The sequence below is a fragment of the Chelonia mydas genome, chromosome 6 (assembly GCF_015237465.2).
Source record: "Chelonia mydas isolate rCheMyd1 chromosome 6, rCheMyd1.pri.v2, whole genome shotgun sequence".
NCBI lineage: Eukaryota > Metazoa > Chordata > Testudines > Cheloniidae > Chelonia > Chelonia mydas.
In genome coordinates, this window is record NC_051246.2 from 10,147,829 (window position 1) to 10,165,667 (window position 17,839).

The 17,839-nt window shown below is 53.1% G+C and overlaps 1 protein-coding gene across 4 annotated transcripts in view; it reads right to left on the reverse strand.

Moving 5' to 3' along the window:
• Window positions 1-16,687, reverse strand: part of LOC119566360 (integrin alpha-D) — a 32,074-nt gene extending 15,387 nt beyond the window's left edge. The window contains exons 1-15 of one of the 4 annotated variants that reach the window (XR_006291686.1): window positions 16,400-16,665; window positions 13,530-13,644; window positions 13,282-13,385; window positions 13,004-13,068; window positions 12,576-12,690; window positions 12,001-12,131; window positions 11,597-11,742; window positions 10,983-11,136; window positions 9,245-9,395; window positions 8,796-8,869; window positions 8,375-8,504; window positions 8,072-8,220; window positions 6,484-6,624; window positions 5,965-6,171; window positions 5,066-5,196 (exon numbers count right to left, since the gene is read on the reverse strand). Coding sequence is in view for 3 of the 4 variants with exons in the window: in XM_037899045.2 (XP_037754973.1) it covers window positions 5,066-5,196; window positions 5,965-6,171; window positions 6,484-6,624; window positions 8,072-8,220; window positions 8,375-8,504; window positions 8,796-8,869; window positions 9,245-9,395; window positions 10,983-11,136; window positions 11,597-11,742; window positions 12,001-12,131; window positions 12,576-12,690; window positions 13,004-13,068; window positions 13,282-13,385; window positions 13,530-13,644; window positions 16,400-16,436 (1,850 nt within the window). In the remaining variant the exon portion in view is untranslated. Of the gene's footprint in view, window positions 1-5,065; window positions 5,197-5,964; window positions 6,172-6,483; window positions 6,625-8,071; window positions 8,221-8,374; window positions 8,505-8,795; window positions 8,870-9,244; window positions 9,396-10,982; window positions 11,137-11,596; window positions 11,743-12,000; window positions 12,132-12,575; window positions 12,691-12,871; window positions 12,921-13,003; window positions 13,156-13,281; window positions 13,386-13,529; window positions 13,645-16,399 lie in introns of those variants that run through there. The other 3 variants (XM_037899045.2, XM_037899046.2, XM_043549176.1) reach the window with 3 other exon arrangements.
• Window positions 16,688-17,839: the final 1,152 nt, after the last annotated feature.

The window sequence follows — 17,839 nt, forward strand, 5'->3', positions numbered from 1 at the left end:
TCACTGATCCTCTGAAAGCATCATCAACACCCTTTGCCCCATTCTGAATGTCCACCCCCCACCTAGGCCATACTCACCATGTTTACAGTGTTCGTTGAGATGTGTGCTTGCCAAGGGACATTGAGAAAGTGATTGGTATGTTACAAGAGGTGTCTTTTACTGTAATGATTCAATGCTGTGCGTGAACTAACTATCATGCTTCTAGAAAAGGAGGACTTATGGCACCTTAGAGACTAACAAATTTATTTGAGCGTAAGCTTTCATGAGCTACAGCTCACTTCATCAGATGCATTCAGTGGAAAATACAGTGGGGAGATTTATATACACAGAGAACATGAAACAACACTGAATGCATCCGATGAAGTGAGCTGTAGCTCACGAAAGCTTATGCTCAAATACATTTGTTAGTCTCTAAGGTGCCACAAGTCCTCCTTTTCTTTTTGCGAATACAGACTAACACGGCTGCTACTCTGAAACCTGTCATTATGCAAGGCACTGAATTTAGCCATATGGAGTGGAAATCTATCCACTTCATGAAAAAACTCATACAGATACAGACAGACATCATCTTCCTTTCCAAATGCAAACAGATGGACATCATATCGAAAGGACTGAAGGTAAAAAATCCATTACAATCTACATACCACACAGGCTATGCTGACAGCTTGTGCCACACGCTCTCAAAGAAACTGCGGAACCATCTGATCAACATCCTCTACAGCAAACAGGGAAAGATTAAGAATGAGCTCTCAAAACTGGATAGTCTCATAAAAAACCAAACTTCCACACAAACCTCCTCATGGCTGGACTTTACAAAAACTAGACAAGCCATTTACAGCACACACTTTGCTTCTCTACAAAAGAAAAAGGACACTAAACTATTACATGCCACAAGGGGCCACAACAGTGGTTTCTTTAACCCACCCAGCAATATTGTTAATCTATCCAACTATACTCAGCCCAGCAGAAGAATCTGTCCTATCTCGGGGCCTCTCCTTCTGTCCCTCCACCCCCACGAACATGATACAGTTCTGTGGTGACCTAGAATCCTATTTTCGACGCCTCCGACTCAAGGAATATTTCCAACACACCTCGGAGTAACATACTAACCCACAGAGAGCTTCCTACCAAGACTACAAAAAGAAGGATTCTGGGTGGACTACTCCTGAAGGTCGAAACAACAGACTGGACTTCTACATAGAGCGCTTCCGCCGACGTGCACGGGCTGAAATTGTGGAAAAGCAGCATCACTTTCCCCATAACCTCAGGCGTGCAGAACACAATGCCATCCACAGCCTCAGAAACAACTCTGACATCATAATCAAAAAGGCTGACAAAGGAGGTTCTGTCGTCATCATGAATAGGTCGGAATATGAACAAGAGGCTGCTCGGCAGCTCTCCAACACCACTTTCTACAAGCCATTACCCTCTGATCCCACTGAGGGTTACCAAAAGAAACTACAGCATTTGCTCAAGAAACTCCCTGAAAAAGCACAAGAACAAATCCGCACAGACACACCCCTGGAACCCCGACTTGGGGTATTCTATCTGCTACCCAAGATCCATAAACCTGGAAATCCTGGACGCCCCATCATCTCAGGCATTGGCACCCTGACAGCAGGATTGTCTGGCTATGTAGACTCCCTCCTCAGGCCCTACGCTAATAGCACTCCCAGCTATCTTCGAGACACCACTGACTTCCTGAGGAAACTACAATCCATCGGTGATCTTCCTGAAAACACCATCCTGGCCACTATGGATGTAGAAGCCCTCTACACCAACATTCCACACAAAGATGGACTACAAGCCATCAGGAACAGTATCCCTGATCATGTCACGGCCAACCTGGTGGCTGAACTTTCTGACTTTGTCCTCACCGATAACTATTTCACATTTGGGGACAATGTATACCTTCAAATCAGAGGCACTGCTATGGGTACCCGCATGGCCCCACAGTAGGCCAACATTTTTATGGCTGACTTAGAACAACGCTTCCTCTCGTCCCCTAATGCCCCTATTCTACTTGCACTACATTGATGACATCTTCATCATCTCGACCCATGGACAAGAAGCCCTTGAGGAATTCCACCATGATTTCAACAATTTCCATCCCACCATCAACCTCAGCCTGGACCAGTCCGCACAAGAGACCCACTTCCTGGATGCTAGGGTGCTAATAAGCAATGGTCACACAAACACCACCCTATACCGGAAACCTATTGAACGCTATTCCTACCTACATGGCTCCAGCTTTCATCCAGACCACACCACACGATCCATTGTTTACAGCCAAGCTCTACGATACAACCGCATTTGTTCCAACCCCTTAGACAGAGACAAACACCTACAAGATCTCTATCAAGCATTCTTACAACTACAATACCCATCTGCTGAAGTGAAGAAACAGATTGACAGAGACAGAAGAGTACCCAGAAGTCACCTACTACAGGACAGGCCCAACAAAGAAAATAACAGAACGCCACTAGCCATCACCTTCAGCCCCCAACTAAAACCTCTCCAACGCATCATCAAGGATCTACAACCTATCCTGAAGGATGACCCAACACTCTCACAGATCTTGGGAGACAGGCCAGTCCTTGCTTACAGACAGCCCCCCAACCTGAAGCAAATACTCACCAGCAACCACACACCACACCACAGAACCACTAACCCAAGAACCTATCCTTGCAACAAAGCCTGTTGCCAACTGTGTCCACATATCTATCCAGGGGACACCATCATAGGGCCTAATCACATCAGCCACAATATCAGAGGCTCGTTCACCTGCACATCTACCAATGTGATATATGCCATCATGTGCCAGCAATGCCCCTCTGCCATGTACATTGGTCAAACTGGACAGTCTCTATGTAAAAGAATAAATGGACACAAATCAGACATCAAGAATTATAACATTCAAAAACCAGTTGGAGAACACTTCAGTCTCTCTGGTCACTTGATTACAAACCTAAAAGTGGCAATACTTCAATAAAAAACTTCAAAAACAGACTCCAACGAGAGACTGCTGAATTGGAATTAATTTGCAAACTGGATACAATTAACTTAGGCTTGAATAGAGACTGGGAGTGGATGGGTCATTACACAAAGTAAAACTATTTTCCCAAGTTTATTCCCTCCCCACTCCCCACTGTTCCTCACACGTTCTTGTCAACTGCTGGAAATGGCCCACCTTGATTATCACTGCAAAAGTCCCCCCCGCACCGCCCCGCTCTCCTGCTGGTAATAGCTCACCTTACCTGATCACTCTCCTTACAGTGTGTATGGTAACACACATTGTTTCATGTTCTCTGTGTATATAAATCTCCCCACTGTATTTTCCACTACATGCATCCGATGAAGTAAGCTGGAGCTCATGAAAGCTTATGCTCAAATAAATTTGTTAGTCTCTACGGTGCCACAAGTACTCCTTTTCTTTTTGTGAATACAGACTAACACGGCTACTACTCTGAAACCTATCATGCTTCTGTGCATTGTTTCTTGTGCATCTGCAGATGTGGCATTCAGGGGACCCCACTACACACCGGCAGAGCACCTACTCCAGATAAGGAAGCAACCAAGGTGGAGCAAGGAGGACGTGTTCAGAGAGGTGCTCCAATCCTCTGAGTCAGAAAAAAAAGAACACATGGTGCTGAGAGAAATGGAAAGATGGGACAGAAAGAGGTGTGAGGAGCACATTCTAAAGGCCCATGAGAGGATGATAAAAGTGACAGAGGAGCTCTGGGGCTGGGGCTAGTGGGGGCTGGCCTGCAGCCAGGGATCCCAGGCAGCTAGAGCTGGTGCTTGCATCACCTGCCCAGCGCTCAGGGCTTGTGTGTGTGTGTGTGCGGGGGGGGGGGGGGGGGGGCGCTGGCAGGGAAGGGTGGGGTGGGAGGGGTAGAGCCCTGAGTAGAACGGGTGGGCTAGGCCAGGGGATAGCACCCCCAAACCCCCGGTTCACCGACCGCCCATGCCTACACATAGTGATTGTTGCTGCTAGTAATATTTACATGCATTCTAATCATTTGCTTACGAGAAATCCCAGTCAGGAATCAACGCAAGTGCTAGGTCAAATAAGATAATTGAGTTTAATGAAGCATGGCAGATTGCTGTATAGAAATACACATTACTGGTTCGCAATCTCAAAATCTTGCCTCAGTCAGCAGTCAGCTATGGCCATTGAATTCTTTTTCTCACTTAGATCTAACCTGCCATAAAGGCATCGCTAGCACGCTCTTAACCTGCCAAAGCACATTCCAGGAGAATTCTGCACCTACTCAGCCTATTGTTGAAGCGCTCCTTGCTGCGGCCCAGGTTTTCCCGACTAAGGCTTCATGAGCCATGGGTGTAAGGGGTAGGCTGGGTCTCCCAGGAACACTGTGGGCATTTCAAATCCCCCACTGGAATCTTCTGGTGTGGAAAGAAAGTCCTTGCTTACTCCTTTCTGTACAGACCAGAGTTTTTTAAGATGCATGCGTCATGCACCTTCCTGGACCACCCTGTGCTGATGTCAGTGAAATGCCTGCAGTGATCAACAAGCGCCTGCCATACCTCAGAGAAGTACCCCTTCCTACTGATGTACAGATTGGGTGCTCACGATGTACTGCCTGACCAGCTCCGGTGTGTTCCAAGCAGTGACCACAACAGTAGAGAGCATTGTGGGGTCCATCCTTTCACACGGAGATGGCGGGCGCGCAGTAAACAGGGGTGTTAAAATTGGTCGGAAGCCCATGGAATGCTGGGACAGAAAACAATGCATCATGGGACGTTGAGCTAGCACCCATGAGGCGCTGAGATCCACTCCGCCTTCCCACAATTCCTAGCTGCAGAATGTGGCGAGTCGCACCCTGGGATAGGTACCCACACAGTGCCCTGCTCTCACTGTCAGTGCTAGAGCACCAAGTGTGGATGTGCTCTGCCGACACAAGGAGCGTAGCGTGAACATGCAATAGCGATGAAATTATAGCGCTTCTTAATCGCGGACATAACTTCTACCAAAAAAACTCTGTAGCGTAGACAAGGCCTGAGACTGCCATGTGGAGCAGCGCAACGACACAGAGTAACTCACCTCAGCAGCAGGACCTGCCCTTGTGCCCCCACCGCGATGTCTGGCAGTCCGTCCCTCGTCAGGTCTGTCCCGCCACTGACGGCCTGGCCAAAGTAGTGCAGCCTGCTGGGAAACTGTGACCCCTCGATGCGCTGTGGGGCAGAGAGAGCAGTAAGGGGTGGGAAAGGGGCGGCTGTACTGTACAATGGGCACTAAGGGGCAGCGGAGGGTGAGAGGTGCGAAAGGGGCGGCTCTACTGTACAATGGGCACTAGGGGGCAGTGGAGGGTGAGATGTGGGAAAGGGGCGGCTGTACTGTACAATGGGCACTGGTGGGAAGTGGGGGGTGAGAGGTGGGAAAGGGGCGGCTGTACTGTACAATGGGCACTAGGGGGCAGCGGAGGGTGAGGGGTGGGGAAGGGGCGGCTGTACTGTACAATGGGCACTACGGGGCAGTGGAGGGTGAGAGGTGGGAAAGGGGCGGCTGTACTGTACAGTGGGCACTAGGGGGCAGTGGAGGGTGGGGGTGGGGAAGGGGCGGCTGTACTGTACAATGGGCACTAGGGGGCAGTGGAGGGTGGGGGTGGGGAAGGGGCGGCTGTACTGTACAATGGGCACTAGGGGGCAGTGGAGGGTGAGGGGTGGGAAAGGGGCGGCTGTTCTGTACAATGGGCACTAGGGGGCAGTGGAGGGTGAGGGGTGGGAAAGGGGCGGCTGTACTGTACAATGGGCACTAGGGGGCAGCGGAGGGTGAGAGGTGGGGAAGGGGCGGCTGTACTGTACAATGGGCACTAGGGGGCAGCGGAGGGTGAGGGGTGGGAAAGCGGCAGCTACAGGCTAATAGGCACTAGGGGGCTGTGGGGCCCCATCATGTCTCTTCGGGGCTTTCTGGTGACCCCTTCTCACATGGGCTGGGCTCACCTGTCTATACTGGGGATTGAGGCCTCCCTTTTCCCCATGGAAGATGTACAAGGCCCCACTATTGTCGCTCTCCATGGGGGCCCCGATGGCCACATCCGTCTGTCCGTCTCCGCTGGTGTCCCCGATTTCGGACATGCTGGCCCCAAAGCGTCCGAACGCCTGCCCCATCTGCCCCTGCAGTGTCTTGGTGCAGATCAGTGTCATCCCCTGCAGGCCCCATCGAAGGAAACACATGGGGAAAGGATCAGCACTGACTGTCAGCAGAGAGTACCCCTGCCCCTACTGACCCCCTTTCCCTCTCTCTGCAGCAAAGCGCTCCTTAGCACCGCAGTGCGGCATCGGGGCCAGAACTGACTGGCAGGGAAAAGCTTCCCTGAATGATCCCCCCCATCCTACTTCCTGGAGCACCACGCCTGCTACTGCCATGCTAATTGTCCCAGCATCACAACCCCATGGCAGTGCAGGCAAAGAAGAACCCCAGGCCATCCATCTTCCCCCTGGCTCCATCCTCTTTCTTACCGGCCAGTTAATCAGGCAGATAGAGACACGCCCCCCATTCAGAGGTGTATGGTACATGGGGGCTCCGATTAGAACCAGGTCCGTGTTCCCATCTCTGTCGAGGTCCACAGCGCACAGTGTACCCCCAAAATATGAGCCAATCTGGAGAGGCAGATAAGTCACCCCTTTAATTTAGTCACCGCCTCCTTCTTCTCCCACTGGGACCCTTCTCACCCTCAGGGGATGAGGATTCAGTCCCAATACTCGTTCCATCCTCAGTCTCACCCTCTCGCTGCACAGCGGGTGGTGCTGTCGCTGAACGTGTTCTTGCACAACTAGGCAGTTAGATCTTGGAGAGACGCTGAATGCTAGCTGTGGTGCAATTCTTTTTAGCGGCTGTGCTAGCACGAGTAAAGTTTATTCACTGACTGAGTCACCCTTATAAGTTCTGTTCAGCTGGAATGTACAGGCAGTTAGATCTTGGAGAAATTCACTTCGTTAGTGTAGTGTGATGCTTTTCGAACACTGCTAATATCACGAGTAATGTAATTTTCCTTGCCCGAGTCTCTCTAGCCCAGATCCACAAAGGTACTTATGTGCCTAACCCCCAGGCTTAGGTGCACTGTGATTCACAAAACCTCTGCATGGCTGCTGCTGACCCCTTTAGGTGCCTAACCTGACTTGGTGCCTATGTTTTTGCAGTAGGAGCTCCTTATGTTGCTGCCTCAAGGGCAGGGCATGTGCACTCCTGTCTTACTCTAAGCAGCCAGTTGCCATTTCCCACCACACCCCAGCAGGATCCACAAACTGGGGGAAGACAAACGCTCCTCCATCTGTAGGGCACCATCTGGTACGTGTGGTCAGAGGAGAAGGACTTGAACAGGGGTCTGCTATTTCTTAAGTCAATGCCCTGACCCCTGAGCTGTGGGCTCCTTCAGTCTTGCCTGTTAAAGTTATTCCACTTTAATTGACTAATGAAATATCAGTTGGGCTGCACCATGTGTACAAATCACAACCACCCTAAGGCCCAGTGGTCAGGGCACTCCCTGAGAGACAGCAGAGCCCTGGTTAAAGCCTTCTTCCTCATCAGTCAAAGCAGGGACTCAAACCAGGGGTTGTTCGCGTCCTAGGTGAGAAATCTAACCACCATCTATAAGGGAGGCCCTCCCTCTTCTCCTCTGGCTGGTTTGTGAAGATCGTGGTGGCTCTGAGCCTGCCTGCTGGATGAGGCCCGACATTTGAGCTAGGTGGAAGAGCCCCTATCTTCCCCCCATTCATGGATCACTGGCAGGGGTAGGTGCCTCCCTGCAGCATCACAACGCCTAAGTCCCTTGGTATGTCTGGACCTCTGTCTGTATCGGTCTCATGAGCTCTATCTAGACTGTAAGTGAAGGTAACAGCAGTGGGATATTGGAGAGAGGCTGAATGACAGCTGCGGTGCAATTCCCTAAACCAGTCAAGTTTATCCCCTGCCTGAGGCTCTCTGACTGAATCGTTCCTGAAGGTGAATCCAAACACAAATATTACACGACGTCAAAATCTTACAGGCTTCCTCCAGCCCTCTCTCTCTCACACCCACACTCCATATTACCAGTAACGCTCCCCATACCTGCTCTCCCAGCACCTCTGATGTGGGTGTCCATTCCCCACCCTTGGTATCTCGGAAGAACAGGATGACTTTGCCAGCGTGTTGGTAGCGAGGGGCCCCGACCACGTAGCTGCTCTGCCCATTGGCTGTGATGACCTGAGATGAATAACCTCAAAGAAAGAGAGGGACGTGGGGAGGTGAGATGGGAAACAGCCCTACAACAGTGCTGCACAGAACTTTCCCAGAACTGAGATGCAGCCACCTCTGGGGCGGGGCGCGGGGGCTGTTTAATTGGTAAGGGAAGCTCGGTGGGTTTGTTCTTACCGAGGTAAGCATCATTCATGTCAGTGGAGGTTCTGGATACGTTGATGAAGCTCGGCTTCCCGCCACTCCCATACAGGTATATCCCACCGGACCAGTCATAGGCTCCCACCGCTCCCAGCACAGGGCCGTCCTAAATCGACAGGCACGGCAAAGGGGACCGATTACAGGGAACAGACAGCACGGCATGTATTTACTAGACACGGCCCCCACCTGCAGCACAGCGCCCCCTAGCATCGTGCTGGGACACTGGGGTCAGTGCTGATGGCCAGGGGAGTGAGCACCCCCTACTGGGCCCCCACACCACTCGCTGCAGCATAGAGCCCCCTAGTCTCTGCCATGAGTGGGAGGGGGGGTGCCCCCTGCACTGCTCCCGTAGGACTCTGGGCTCCAGGGACACACCCTGGGGCCAGGCATCACTCACAGGGGACAGCAGGGAGCTGAATCCTTCCTGGGACATCTCCAGCTGGAAGGAGCTGCCGCTCTGGGACTGAGTGCCTGGGGGGAGAGATAGACAGACAGACACAGGAGAGATCATCATAGACAGTAAAGGCCCCGTGTCCCATTCCCTGAGCCAGCCCTTCTCCCCACCTCGAGGCTGGATTGGATCCAGGGCCCCTGAGAGAAAAGGCCCCGTATCCCATTCCTCAGCCCCTTGAGCCAGCCAGTCCCCTGCCCGGGGGCCCCCGGATGAGAAAGGCATCAGGGGCATTTAGGGAGGAAGATTAATGGATACATGTTGGGTGGGGAAAGAGAGAATATTTGGGGCCTATTTGGGCTCTGGATTCCCAGCAGCTCCCCGTCCCATCTCAGCCTTGAAAACCCATTTCTAGAGCCCCAGGATCAGTGCAGCCCCTCCTCTGGCTTTGGTACCTTCGATACCAAATATCTTCTCCTCCAGCTGGTTCTGGATGCCCTGGAGGGCATCGAAATTGTCCACCCGGAAGACGTGCTCCTTGGTGGGCTCAGAGGCGATCTCCTGGAGCTCCCGTTGGGCAGTAACTCTGGAGAAGGCCTCACCAACCTTCACGGCGTAGAGGGAGGTACAGGAGAGACCAGGGCATGGGCATCAGTCACAGCCCAGAGCCCTGGGCCAACACCCACCCGCCCCGAGCCCTGCTGGGCCTTAGAGAGGCACGGCTCAGCCAGCGCCATGTGCCGCTCTGGTGAGTGGAGGGTGGCAGGGCGCTGGAGCCTGGAGTTATGGAGCCTGCCTCATTTCAGCACCGAGTTGTGTCGGTTGTACCAGCAGCAGGGCACAGGGGTCTCCTTGCCATGGGGATTGTCAGCACTCTGGGGCCCAGCATGACTCAACCTCCAGGGTGTAGTGAGGGGTGAGTGCGGGCAATGTCTCCGGGGGCGCCTCCGGGCAAGGGGTGAAGGGCCGGGACCACTGCGCTAGTCTGGGTGGGTTGTGTGCAGTCAGTTCAGAGGTGGAGTCAGGCACCTCCTGGTCGCTGGGCCCGACGTAAGCAGCAGACAAAGGTCGAACAAGATCCAATGGCTGGAAACGGAATTTACACCCATTCAGATTGGAAAGAAGGTCTCAGGTTTAACCGTGAGGGGAATTAACCCTTGGAGCAGCTCACCACGGGCCGTGGTGGATTCTCCATCCCTGGCAATTTTTATCTCAAGACTGGCTGGTTTTCTAAGAGATCTGCTCTGGTTTCAGCAGGGATTATTTGAGGCAGTTCTCTGGCCTATGCTCCATGGGAGCTCAGACTAGATGACTGCAAAAGTCACTTCTGGCCTGGGAATCTATGATTCTAAACCCGAGTTTGTTGATGTAAGGCTTACGTAGACCTAACTCTGTAAGCGGCCTCGCTAAAATGTAGCTCCCACCCATGTAACTCGTCCACCACACCGACTTCATAACTCCACTTCCGCAAGAGCCGGTGCACTGAGCTCAATGTAGTCAGGTCGGTGCAGTGTCTGCATAGACACCACATTGCTTATATCGCCTGGGGGCGCTGGCTGTCAGGGCCCCACCATGCCCCACGCTGACAGTTAAGTCGGTACAAGCGCTCCTGGTGAGGACGCGCACCACCAACAGAAGGAGGATAGCGTGGACATGAAAAAATGATTGAATTACTGAGGTGGCTCTGTGACGAGGAAACTTAAGTCAACTTAAGTTTGTCGCGTAGACTTGCCCTTTATCTTGCTGCTGCTGCTCATTTCAATCTCTTTGGCTCAGCAGTTTCATGGAGATAAGTGTCAAGTGACTGACACCAGTTTGGGGAGGATCAGAGCCGTTGTTTGAGCCCCAGGTGTGTGCAGAAAAAACTATTAGAACCGGGTGATTTTGCTGTTTAACTGGGGGGCTGTATGTCAGGAGCCCCTAGTTCAAGTGACCCCAAATCCTAACCTGTGTCCCCATGAGGAATTCCAAATTTCATGGCAATCTGAGTCAGCACGTGGACCGTAGGGCAGGCAGAAAACCCAACCTGTAACTAGACAGCTCTGCTCAACCTGAACAAGAGAGGAGCTCCAGCTCTCCTATAACGTCACACGTTGACCCAGTTACAACCCTGGGTCAGTTCTTTTCCCTTATCTAATGGGAACCTGGACAGGGCTCAGATCCCCACTAGTTCTCCACACGGCCGCAGCTCACCCCGATGGCGTAGCGGATGATCCCAGCTCTCTCAGCCTCGGGGATGGCGTCTGAATAAGAAAGCGGGTCTCCGTATTTATTCCCATCTGTGATCACAATGAGAACCTTGGTGGCCTCATCCCGAGCGCCTCTCTCAGAGGTGAACAGCTCCCACCTGGAAAAGGGGGGGGTGGGGAACGCCTGGGAGGGTTATTGATACGTAATAACACCTAGCGCTCGTCCACTGCTTTGACATTGCAGATCTCAAAGTCCTTTACAAAGGAGGCCACTGTCATTGCCTCCATTTAACCAATGGAGAAACTGAGGCACACGGCGGGGCTGTGACTTGCTTAAAGTCACACAGCAACAGAAGCTCAGAGCTGGCAATAGATCTCTGGAGCCCTTGCTCGCAGCATCTCCCTCCCTGCTCTAACCTACTAATGCCCACCCACCTCCCGGAGTGGGGACAGAGCCCAGGAGTCCTGATGCCCAGCCCCCCTGCTCTAACCACTAGCCCCCAGTCCCTTCCCACAGCTGGGGATAGAACCCAGTGGTCCTGAGTCCTTTCCCTTAGCTCACATGTCCTTACAGCCCATTCCCTGTGGAGTCAGCACGGGAAGGGAGGCAATACCTACACCACTTTCTGGATGGCTGTGGCCGTGTACGTCGTTCCCTTAAGCTGCTCAATCCTCCAGACAAGGTGATCGGGGTCATGACTTCTCCTGTACTCCATGAAGTCGAAGTGCAATTCAAATTTATCGGAGTACTGCATGAGGGCGAACTGCAAGGGGAAGCAGGGGAGAAGAGAGAAAAACAACCCCAGGGGTGGAGGGTAAGAAAAGCAGGCATCAGACTCAGTTAAGGGCTGAGGCAGTCGGGACGTAGTGGTTCTGTTGGAATTTTTTCCTGGTTTTGGATGCAAAATCCTTTACTGCTCCCCCTGCAGCACAGCGCCCCCTAGCGCCGCACTGGGGCATTGGGGTCAGCACTGACTGCGAGGGGCAGGGCACGTAGTCAGGGTTCAGCTTCTGCCCATTACCTGCGTGTCTGTGCTGCGGAAACGCTTCATGATCTCAGCGAGAAACGTCTTCATTTTTCCAAAGTCCACAGGTGCGATGCTGCCCGAGCCGTCGACGAGGAGCGCTATGTCAGTGGCACGTCTGGGGCACTCTGAGAGGGACAGGAAAGAAATACGTCCTGACTCAACTCCACAAACATGGAGAAAACCCAGTAGAAAGAGCTAGACCAGACCAGTGGGTCCATCTAACTTGGTATCCTGCCCCCGCCCTGCAACCCCGGATCAGACCAATGGGCCCCTCTGTCGCAATATCATCCCGTCCCGGCCATGGAGGGGTCCTGAGAGTAGACCATGACATGCACTGGGATGAAAAAAATACACCCCTCCCCCTCCCAGAGCTGGGACAGAACCCAGGAGTCCTGACTCCCAGCTCCTACTGACATCCTGAATCAAACTAATGGGCCCACCTAGCCTGGTATCCCAACCCACATCAGACCCATCTAGACCCATCTCCCCTCCAACTTCCCATGTCCCTTGTACCCACCCGTGACCCCAGAGCACAGGTCACCCCCCCACACCCCTGTGTCACCCCTCACCTGGCTGGGTGTCTGGGATGCGCTGGAGCTGCTGGAGGCTCTGGTCCAGGAGGAAGCAGTAGCCGTTGACGTACATGTTCTCCCCGCAGGCCCGGTGCACCGTGGGGCCGCACACCTGGGGCACGAGAAGGCATGGGGTCAGTAGGTGCTCCTCTGAACAGAGCACTGAGGGTGGGGGAGCCAGGGGTCTGGTGGGGGAGCCAGGGGTCTGCTCCACCGCCATAGATATGCAGGGAAAGGCCCTGCAAGGGCAGGGGAACCCCCTGGGGCAGACGGGACCCACACTAGGGCATCACCTCGTTCCAACGCTCCCTGCTAGTTCACGCAGGGTTTTGGGGAGGAATCCTGGAACGATGAGGGAGTAAATGTTGGACCCCACTCGCAGCACCCCACTCCCAGCACCCATTTCCCCTGGGTGTGGTACCTACCAGGAACTGGGAGCCTCGGGAAGCCAGAGACAAACCGAGGGACATGTTCATGGCATCGGGGGGTCCTGACAGGGGAGAGAAGCACACCAGGGTGAGCAAATAAACTCCATTCCTGTCCCAGAGCGGAGGATAGAACCGAGGATTCCTGACTCCCAGCTCCCCCCGCTCTAACCACTAGACCCCTCCCCACTCCCTCCCACAGCTGGGGACAGAACCCAGGAGTCCTGACTCCCACTCCAATCCTCTTGCTGCACCCCACACCACAGGGTGCCCCCTACTCTCGATGGGGATCTCCTGGCAGCGTCTGGAACCCAGGTCGCACTTGTAGACTTTGCTAGTTTCATTCACGCCTCCTATCTGCTGCGGGGCCCCGACGATCAGCCTGCCGGGAGAGAGCAAAGGGGGGTTAGGGAGATGCCCCATAACACCCAGGGGAGTGGGTCCCACGAGGGGCAGCCCAACCAGACAAGCCCCTTAGCACTGGGCATGAGTCATGTGGGGCCCTGAGCCCATGTTAGGCCCTTACCCCCCAGTGCTGGCACTCCCGAACTGCACCACGCTCTGCCCAAACCCCGCTGCTGTCTCCTGGAAGGTGATGGGTCCCTCCACGTCCACGCTGAATCCATGGTTCGGTGCCAGCACTGCAGGGGTTAAACAGTCACCAGTTAGAGCTTCCCCTCTGGAGAACGGGCCAGTGGTTGGGGCTGAGGGGCCGGCTCCTTCTGGCTACGGGACTGAATTCCACACACACACACACCCCGCTCTAACTCAACGAATCCCACTCCTCTCCCAAGCCAGGGATAGAACCCAGGTGTCCTGACTCCCAGCTCCTCACCACCTGCTCCCTAGTCCTCAAGGGCCATATTATGCAAATCATTCCCTGCATTTATTTGCATAGTGCCAGACACTCCCGCTTAAAAATAAATATCATGAGTGGAGCTAGTGCTGGTGAACGGAGCCCTAGATTTGTCTCCATCAGCTTCCCTGACGCTGATCCATAGCGGGTGCACTTCCTGTCGGGGCACCAGGGTCAGAGCAGAGACTTCATAGACTGATAGATTCCAAGGCCGGAAGGGACCATTGTGATCGTCTAGTCTGACCTCCCGGATAACACAGGCCAGAGAACTTCCCTGCATTAATTCCTGATTGAACTACGGCAGGTCTTTCAGAAAAACGTCCAATCATGATTTTAAATGTCCAGTGATGGAAAATCCACCACAACTCATGGCAAACTGTTCCAAGGGTGAATTACGCTTCCTGTTAAAAATGTCGGCTTTATTTGCAGTCACAGGCCAAGTCTGCACTGCCACTTATGGTGGCAAAACTTATGTTACTCAGGGGTATGAAACAACCACACCTCTGAGCGACATAAGTTTCGCTGGAGTTGATCGGGAATGTCCTGCCCACCCGAGGGTAAGAGTGTTAATTACCCTATGTAAAGTCTCATCATTAGCTGTACCCTTAGCAAGTTCATTCCAAAACCTTTCTGAGACTGAGCACCAGACCCCACTCCCCTCTTAGAGCTGGGGATAGAACCCAGGAGTCCTGACAACCAGCCCCTCCCCACCAGTTCATTCAAGTTTCCTTTGTGTCTAGCCCTGGATGGCCATTTTATGCAAATCGTCCATGCATTCATTTGCATAGCAGCAGAAACTTCCATGTGAAGAAGAAATCTAACGAGTGTGTTTAGCACTGGTGAATGAAGCCCTTGATTTATTTCTTGCTGACCCGGATTCATGGGGGGAGGAGGACTTTCTGTAGGCTCGCAGGGGCAGATCAACCTTCACAGAATTACAGAACAGAAAGCCAGAAGGAACCGCTGTGTTCATCTATCCTGACTTCCTGTGTAACACGAGCCAGAGAGCTTCTCTAAATTAATCCCTGTTTGAACTAGACTGGAACATTTAGAAAAAGATCCAATCTTGATGTAAAATTGCCAGTGACGGGGAATCCATCACGACCCCTGGTAAATTGTTCCAGTGGTTAATTCCTCTCAGTGTTAGAAATGTTACATCTCATTTCCAGCCTGAAGTTGTCTAGCTTCAGCTTCCAGCCATGGATCATGTTAGACCCTCCTCTGCTAGACTGAAGAGCCCATCATCAAATATTTGTTCCCCATGCAGGTACTTATAGACTGAGATCATCACCCCTTGGCCTTTGCTTTGTTAATCTAAATAGCGATAGACTCAAGGAGCTCAATCCATCAGGCAGGTTTCCTAATGCTTTGATCATTCTCATGGCTGTTCTCTGAGCCCTCCCCAATTTATCAACATCCTTCTTCAACTGTGGGCACCAGAACTGGCAGAACAGGATTCCAGCAGCACTCTCATTGCGAGCAAATACAGAGGTAAAATAACCTCTCTGCTCCTACTCAAGTTTCTCCTTCTTCTGCCTCCAAGGATTGGCCGCAGCATCGCAGTGGGAGCTCCTTGGCCCAGGCAGTTCTCGGTCTCTTGACCGAGTCTGTCAGCTAATGCAGGGTGGCCTGGTAAGCTTGTGCCATGGGAGCCCGAGCTGAGACCCACCAAACTCATGTCACACAAGATACACCGAACAGTCCATCAGTGGCAACAGTGAATCCCTAACACACAGCGTGGCCATCCCTCTGCAAGAATCCCCTGGGAGCTGCCCCCTCCAGGCCTGGGAGGTAGTAAAGACCCCCCAGAGCTGTAGGAGGAGCAGATATGGGGCAAAGCGGGGTGCAGAATTGTGGAGCTGGGTGGGTGGGGCCTGGGGACAAAGGAGCTGAGGATGGGGGAGGTGCTGAGGTGGCCTCCCCCATTCTTCCCTTCATCTCTTTTCAGACCCCATCTCCCAGTCTGTCCCCGCTGCCCAGCCCATCCCCCTCACTCTCAGCCACCCCAAAGTCAGCCCCCTCCATTCCCTGATGGGTTCAGGACTCACAGACAAGAGAGATGTGACGTTGAAGCAGCGGGAAGTGGCTGTGGTTTTACAGCAGGACTGTGCAATTACGAACACCACATCTACTTTGCACCCGCCGGACCCTTCCCCCCGACATCCTACTGAGCAAACATGCCTCACAGAGAAGGGGAGTCGCACCTGTGACCCACTCTCATCTCAGAGAGTCTGGGGGAACAGAACACAGAGGGAACTGCACCCAGGAATGCTGGCTATCAGCGCCCCCCATCCCTCCTCTAAGCCACTAGAGCCCCATTCCCCGCCCAAATTTGGGGAGAGAACCTAGGACTCCTGATGCACAGGTCCCCCGCTGTAACCCACCAGACCCCACTCCCTCCCACCCGCCCAGAGCCAGCCAGGGATAGGACCCAGGAGTCCCGACCGTCCAGCTGCTCCCATCCCCCTGCCAGAGGGGTACTCGCTGGGCACCCATGTGGAGGAGCCCAGCATTTCCCAGTCCCTCTGGCTGGCACTTACCTGAGCACAGGTAGAGGAGCAGAGGCAGGGGGTCCATCCTGTGCTGGGGGAGGGGTGTGTGTGGAGCGGGGAGTGAGAGGTTCAAGGGCGCTGCCTGGAGAGGAGGCAGCGGAGTGCAGAGGAAAGAGAAGTGATACCCGAAAAGAGAGAAACACTGATGGGGTGAGGGGGGACGGACTCGGGGTGTTATAGGGAGGGAGCAGAATGGAGAAAAGAAAAAGTCAGCTACACTGAGACACCCAACTAGTCAGACACACACGCAGCTACATGGAGACAGGTAAAAAAACAAATAAAAAAGATCAACCACATACACTCTGAACTCCCCCATACCCTCCCCCACACCTGTCAGTGGTCAACTAGTTACACGCGATGTTGTAAATTTAGTCATTTTCTACCCCCACCCCGCACCCTTTGTAAATTCAACACCCCTCTCATTTTAATTCTTGGGGAAAATACTGCGAATTCACCAACCCTGAAACAAACACACACAACTAGACAGACACCCATACAACTACCCTGAGACAGACAGACACACAACCAGACAGATAAACACTTCTACTCTGAGACAGACACACACACACACAACTACACTGAGATAGACAGATACACAATTAGACACACAACTGCAGTGAAAGACACACACAGCTAAACAAACAGAGAGACACACAGATAACACTGAGACAGACACAGGACGATAATGAGACACACAAATCACACACACACAAAACAACACTAAGTCACCCAAATACACACACACAATATGACACTGAGACAACCTGACACGGACAGTCACAATCCAACGCTCCACTGACAGACAGATACCCAAAAACCACACAGACACCCCTGCACTGACACAACCACACACACTTTTCTTACACCCAGTGGCGACCACTGGACAAACGCTGCCCTCCCAGCCGTTCCCGCAGGAGCGAACCCCTCTGGGCTGGTACCTCCCCTTTGGCTGTGTGAGCCGCTCGGCGTGAGAAGGGCAGAGGGCTCCCACCTGAGCTGCACCAGTGGGGAGCTGGTACCCCAGCCCCGTGGCTGCTGCACCCTGTGGCGGCTCACAGGAGCGAAGCAGGGCTCTGCTAGGCCAGGGCCATGATGGAGGAAACTCAGGGAGTGGGATGGGTTTACACTGGTGTCAGATTCCAGCCATGGGAGCACATTAGACCTTTCTCTGCCAGACTGAAGAGCCCATCATCAAATATTTGTTCCTTATCACTCTCAGGCAGGTTTTCTAATCTTCTAATCATTCTCGTGGCTCTTCTCTGACCCCTCTCCAATGTATCAACATCCTTCATGAACTGTGGGCACCAGAACTGGACACAGGATTCCAGCAGCACTTGTACCACTGGCAAATACAGAGGGAGTAGGCCCTCTTTACTCCTACTCGAGATTCCCCCATTCATGTGTCCAAGGATTGGCCGCCACATCGCA